The 6,939-nt window shown below is 24.5% G+C and overlaps 2 protein-coding genes across 3 annotated transcripts in view; both read right to left on the minus strand.

The window, feature by feature from the left end:
• Positions 1-631, minus strand: part of LOC112692710 (fatty acid synthase) — a 21,627-nt gene extending 20,996 nt beyond the window's left edge. For both annotated transcript variants that reach the window (XM_025567461.1, XM_025567462.1), the window contains exon 1: positions 506-631. The gene's annotated coding sequence lies outside the window, so the exon portion shown is untranslated. The remainder of the gene's footprint in view (positions 1-505) is intronic.
• Positions 632-655: 24 nt separating this feature from the next.
• LOC112692711 (CXXC-type zinc finger protein 1) lies at positions 656-5,398 on the minus strand. Its single transcript, XM_025567463.1, has 11 exons — positions 5,183-5,398; positions 5,000-5,121; positions 4,404-4,494; positions 4,219-4,321; positions 3,917-4,077; positions 3,666-3,857; positions 3,319-3,456; positions 2,130-2,288; positions 1,899-2,060; positions 1,522-1,659; positions 656-1,055 (listed from the first exon to the last, which is right to left on the minus strand). The coding sequence occupies exons 1-11, from the start codon at positions 5,195-5,197 to the stop codon at positions 849-851; spliced, it is 1,488 nt and encodes a 495-aa protein (XP_025423248.1). The 5' UTR covers positions 5,198-5,398; the 3' UTR covers positions 656-848.
• Positions 5,399-6,939: the final 1,541 nt, after the last annotated feature.

Raw genomic sequence — 6,939 nt, forward strand, 5'->3', positions numbered from 1 at the left:
CCCCCCCCCCCCAAAGTTCAGGTCTAAGTACGCCACTGTACAGGGGTATAAAAGGGATGAAAACTGCAGTAATAAATTAATAATTGTTATAGAAAATGTAATGATAAATTAAATTGCATATAATAAAAATAGACAAGAAATACTAAAATTCTATAAATTATAATAATAATGATTATTATTATAAAAAATTAATAATTTTTTAGAATAGTTGTAAGTAATAATAATTTATTATCTTTAAACCACAAATATGTAAATATAAATTGTTGAAACTAAATAAAAGGTTTTGATAATTGCTAAAGGTGGTTTACTAAAATAATTAATACATTTTTAAATTTATGATGACAATATTAAATTCCAGTACTTATTAAAAATATAACAATTAATAACATTTTTATGCATAAAAAGCAATAACTATCAATTAAAATAATTGGTTAATTTTCATAATATAAATTTAAAATATAAGCTTTTAGATAAAATACAAAAATTTTTGAATAATATCACTTACCGTCAAATGATAAAAAGATTAGATCATAAAATGTCCTATACCAAAAATGATCCAACAGTTACTGAAGTTGTACCGAGAAGGTTCTCGGCAAATACAATGGCAAAACTATTCAGTTCAGGGTGAAAAAGAGTCAATCAAATAACATACAAATGAATTATTCATAAATTTAATAAATGTAACAGCAAGGTCAATGGATAAACTATTATTGACTTATGAATACAGTATTAAAAAGAGAGAAAACAAAAAAATTATGTCTATATATATATAGACATAATTAAAGGAAATTTTGGAGTGAATAAATCCAATAAGGTCATTGTTCTCTGCTTAAAATTTACATAGAAAACTATTCATCAGATACAATAGTTGATTTTGAAGAAACACAAGAATTATTTTCACGTTTTTGTTGAGAATTATTTGCTTCGGCTGCCAAACGTTCCATTAATTCATGATCATAAGTTGAGTGTAACATTAAAGCTAAGACTCCAGCTCTTGAAGACATTCTATGACGTATTTGGCGTTCCTTTTCAACCAGTTCATCCAATTTCAACCACTAAAAAAAATAAATAAATGATTTTTATTTCATAGGCAGGCATACTTATAATATACATTTTTATACAATTTTGTTAACAGTTAAGTTCTCTCATAATATTGTTATTGATTACTTTATATAAAACATTAACAAAAATTAACTAAGTTTCATCAAATGTTATAAATATTTCAAACATATGCTTAAAAAATTAGAAATGTCATATTTTATACAAAATATGAAAATATGAATAAATGTAAAATAACAAATATTATTAATTTTATACTATTTAATGAGTAATATAAGAAAAAAAATGCAAACTACAAAATATTTTACCTTAAATATAGACAATCAACATTTATACTTTATATTTTTCCAATTCTTTATACTTTAGAATTAGGTTAATATAAATAACTAACCTAAACTATTAACAACTAACAATATAAACTGTCTTAATTTTGAAAAATATTTAAATTTAAAATTATCGAACCTGGCGAACTCTCTCCATATCAATTTCTGCTCGCCTCAATTTATCCCAACAGTAATGTTTAATACAGGTTTTTTTAGGAGCCTGGCAAAATTCTCCAGTTAAATTGAAAACATTTGAAACAAGAGGGCAACCACAAACCTGGAATTTAAAAACAACAAAAATAAAATTATAATCCAGTATATAACTTATTCACATACTAAATATATTTATATACATTTTTAAAATAACAATTTTAACTAATATAACAAAATCATTATTATATTATTCATGTAAAATATTTTTTTTTTCAATTATTGCAAAAATTAAATTGGTAATATACAATATTAAGGCATTTTTCAACCATTCATATACAGTTTAATATAAGTACTTATTTTTACCTCAGTATCACTAATGACTGTTGAATCCTTAAAATGCTCTGGACATAAAACTCTTAATCGTTTACAATATGTACCTTGTGAAGGGTTATAAAAGTCACAAAACATATTGTTACCATCAATTCTAGTCTTGTAAATTGAACCAAATGATGCCTGGCTCTCAAACTAAAATATTTTGAAACATTATGAAAATATATTAAACTTATTTTTAAGCCAATGTTATAAAATGCAAACCTTATTAAAACATTTTTCCATATGTTTAACAGCAGTTCTTGTATGAATTTCATGTCCACAAGTAACACAATGCATGCTCATTTCTTCATCAATATCTTGCACTTCTTGGTTCAGATCAACAGTCAACAATGAAGATTTTTCTAATAACATGTCTAGTTCCTTTTTATTTTGTATACCATAAAAAAATTAGTACTAAATATTAATAATAATTAAAAAAAAATAATTTAGCCTTTACAAATCACTATTTTTTATACTTATAAAATAAAACTTTACTTAATAAATAAATAACTTAACTGAATTTTTTTTTTATTCTATTATTATTTCATTTTTTCTATTATTATAATAATAACAATAATTTAGGCTATAGGTAGGTATTATTTATTTACAGGTTATGTTAAGAACATTTTCTATAAATATCTTTAAATAAAAAAAGATTTAAGATATTGATGAATTAATTTGACAATAGTTGAATATATTAATAATCAATATATATCCTACAAAGCATAAAAATACAATAAATAAAAATTGACAATAATATAGTTTTAATTTAGTACATTTTAACCCAAAAAATGTATACAAAACTATTATATATAAAAAAAACAATAAAAATATAAAAATTGTAAAGTTTTAATACTCATTTTATTTTAAGTATATTGTAAAGAAGTGCATCATTAGAGATGGTCACATTTTAAGAGATTATAAATAACGGTTCTTACGGTGCACAGAAAAAAACATCAAATAATAAACTCCAAAGGTCCTAAAACCTAATTGGATACAATTGTGATTGTATACAAGTCCACCCTCAAAGAAGGTTGCCTTTGGTCAAATGACCAACCCACTATACTCTTCAGGGAAACACCTACAAAATCCTTTAAGAAACTCCTTGTGGCAAGTCATAACTGTATACGCACTAATGTCAACCACCCTATTTTTCACTATTTAAAATAAAGAAGTTGTTTACAATGTGTGCACATGAATTTCGCAGAATTCATAACTAAAGTGCAACACAATTATCATATCTAAATACAAATTCTGTACAAGTGTCATGTGTGTGTTTCACTTCACTCAGTAAAAATTGAAAATCCCTATAACTATAATCTTTATAACAAAAACAAAAATTTGATTTTTTTTAAAAACCAATAAACCAAAACTTCCATATAAATTATAAAAAATTAAAATGTATTCTTACTTTATGTCTTTTATCTAACTCTTTCAATATATCCCTAACTTCAAGTTGTTCTTTTCTGACTAATTCTAAGTCTTTTTTATTTGTTTCTTCTGCAATACATGGAGATAAGCTCCATTCTTGGAGTCTTGGAGGTAGTACCTACAGTAGTAAAATAATAATTTTACAATTTGTTACATGAAAGACTATAACTTTATGCAGCAAGAAAACTTAAGATGTTGAGGAATGTGCATAGTTTATGGTTTTTATTAATAAGACAGTAGTCATTTATGGAAAAGTATGTAGTATTTTTTTTTCATTAACTATTCAATAGTAATAATAAATTTACTACCTAGACAATTTATACTTACATGAAAAATTCTAGCATTGGCTAAACTCATACCACATTTATCTGAGCAATATTTAGAATTTAACCTTGCTATTTGAGTGCAACCAGGACCATAACAATGATCACGATTTAATAGTGGAATATTAATGTGATCTCCATCAGAGCTAGAATCTTTACGTTTTCTCTTAATAGACTTAGATAAAGACCTAATTTCCTATCGAAAAAATATGTTACAATATTCAAATTAATTTATAACACATTTCAAAATTTTACTTGTATATTAGCACTTAAACATTTTTTGTTTTCACATAAATCTGTACCACCAAATCTTCTCATTTCTGAACATCCAAAACAAAAACCACAATTTTCAACTCGTTTACAATTTTCACAGCGACCACAAGATCTATGTTTAGGTTGGTGTTTTTCACGATTATCTATTATACAAAATTATATAAAAAAAACCAAAAACTACATAAAATGTAAACATAATATTAAGAATAGTTCATATAAATATAAAAACTTTTGTTTAGATATATTTATAATATATAATTTTTTTTGTTGTTTTTTTAACTTACCACGCTTACTTCCAACATATTGATCATTTTTATCTTTAAAATCACTACGATTTATTGAAGTTTTGAATACTGTTTTCAAAGAAGCATCTTCTGCTTTACATTTCTAAAATAATATAAAACAATTTTTAATAGTTCAAGCATTTCTTTTTAAATTTTAAATCAAATAATATGGTGCATGGACATACATCACAATAATAATGTTTAATAAGCTTGGACTGTTTTTTTGTAATTCCAATACAATCACCATGATACCAATCTTCACAAGCATCACATCCACTATAAATTATAAAATAAAATGTAATTAATGTATGATAATTTAATAAAAAAAAATAATATCTCAATTAAATTCTTATTGTATTTTAATGAACTGTATACTAAATACATTTTATAAATTACAGTATAAGATACTGCAAGAATTAAGATAATTGGGAATAGCGTTATTCTTACTCTTTTTTATCTAAATATTTTAAAGTCATCATGATAAAAATTTTAAATTTTAAAATGTTTACTAGAAATTAATTTTGAATTTTCAGATTAGTGTCTTCATATTATATTAGCATGGTTAGGTTTATTATGTTTCACTATCAATATATATTCACCTCCATCAAAGTATTTAACTAAACTATTTGGCTTTATTTGTATAAAGTATTCATAGCAAATCTAGCAACATGTTTGTCAGAAAATTTAAAAATTACATTTATATTCCTAGATATTAATTAAATTAAAAACTTAAAAAATGTCTAGATACGGCCTTGTCAAAGTTAAAACATAATTCAATTACATCATAAATCTAGAGCTGTCTGATGATCGACAAATACAATAAGCTTGTCCATCTTGTTTAAGTAATGTTGCAATTTTCGATTTACGCTCAGGAAGCATAAATTGCTTGGCAATTTCTTCTTTCTGTAACATAATAAACATAACTTTTGAAGAACATTAAAATAAACAGATTATTAATACTTACAGAAAGGCGCGGCATATTTATAATATTGGTAACTAATTATAAATCCTAAAAAATATATTATGCTTTGTTATATAAAATATTGTCTCTGGCTGTAGTTGTTTCTATAGATATGTAATAACTATCAAAAATCAAAATAATTAATCGTAAGATTTACAGTTTATATGTTGACTTTCTAAACGTTTTTATCAAATTAAAACTAATAAAAACCATAGAATATAAAATAATGGATAGTCCTTAAAAGTTTATCACAAAGAAATGATTATTGAAAAAATTGAGGTTACAAGGGATCTTATCACTAATCAGTTTGAAATTTGAATCATTTGTGATTCACTAACTATATTATTTTAGTCCGTAATATACATCAACATATATTATATATGCCTACCTCAATAAAATGAATAAAAATTATAAATCGCAGATACTCAGAATTAATAAAATAATTAATAATTCTGTGACTGAGACAGAATCTTTCTATATACAATCCTATCTCAATAAAATGAACAAAAATCATAAATCGCAGATATTCAGAATGAATAAAATAATAAATAATTCTGTGACTGAGACAGAATCAAGACAATTGACTCGCGGCTACACAAGCACGTAATCAGACATTTTTCTATAAAGAGACCAACATTTATTGGCCCCTTTTGTACCCAATACTACTCTTCTTATCAGACAATATCCATAAAAAATAATACTACATTTCAATATATTGTGTATTGGTTAAGCACAGTGCTCGAAGGGGGGAGTATGGAGGGATAGCATCCCTCTACTTTTTTGTATTTACAGTTTTCATCCCTCTATTTGTTTTGTCTAGAATAACGCATCCCTCCTAAGACTTGTATTTTAAAATGATATACTTATCATTTTTATATTTATGTATAAGACATTTTTTTTTTTTTCATTGAAAATAATTGTTTTTAACATTCAGGCCCAGGCACCCAGCTTATTGTGTTGTTTAGTATAAGTCGTTTCGCAACTCGTATTATACCCATATTTAGAGCCACGGACTAAGATAATATACTTTATATGAACTATAAAAAAAAAAAAAAAATATAGGTACACAAGATGTGAAGAATGTTATGATGATATCAGGAAATCTAAATTATAAGACATCCCTTCACTTATCTTGAGCAATTTAGACCACTGTTTAAGCATTATATTTTTATTATATAAAGGTTAGGTTATATAGGTATACAATATACATCTTAAACAACTATATAAGGACAAGTCGCCTATTTTTATTGTTCGCTGCAAATGTTTCAGTAAATTCATTTAAATCTAATAATTTTGAATTATATTTCTCAATTGACAACAATGCCAAATTATTCAACCTATAACGTTGTATCTCGTATCAACATTTTACGATTAAAGTAATAAATTAAAATACTAATAAACGCTTACATGTTATAAAGTAATTTGAAAATTTAGCACTGGCCAGATTAAGAATGTACATGGATTCATACATATCAGTTGCCCATCCCTGCTATATAACAACAATACATTTAGTATATAATAATTTTAATCAAATAGGTATTGAAATATGTATCAATTTGAATATTTTTAATATGTTTTAACATAGTTGTACAGTCATTATGATATAAACAAAAAAAAAAAAAAAATTCCAAGTTGAATAGAGAGTAGGGGGAAGAGTAACATTTATGCAATCTGTAGTATTTTTATAATACTTATGATAATTTTCAATTTCTTATTTTTACATAAGAACTAGTTGATCCGACAAACGTTATTTTGTCATA

The sequence above is a fragment of the Sipha flava genome, unplaced genomic scaffold, assembly GCF_003268045.1.
Source record: "Sipha flava isolate LNK unplaced genomic scaffold, YSA_version1 76_pilon_pilon, whole genome shotgun sequence".
Classification (NCBI taxonomy): domain Eukaryota; kingdom Metazoa; phylum Arthropoda; class Insecta; order Hemiptera; family Aphididae; genus Sipha; species Sipha flava.

What these genes read in the sequence shown, in the direction of transcription:
- LOC112692711 (XM_025567463.1), bottom strand. An exon ending in AGTTAGATAAAAGACATAAA is followed by an intron (nt 2,289 to 3,318) that starts GTAAGAATACAT and finishes CAAAATAAAAAG; the next exon opens with GAACTAGACATGTTATTAGA. An exon ending in CAGTCATTAGTGATACTGAG is followed by an intron (nt 1,660 to 1,898) that starts GTAAAAATAAGT and finishes TTTAAATTCCAG; the next exon opens with GTTTGTGGTTGCCCTCTTGT.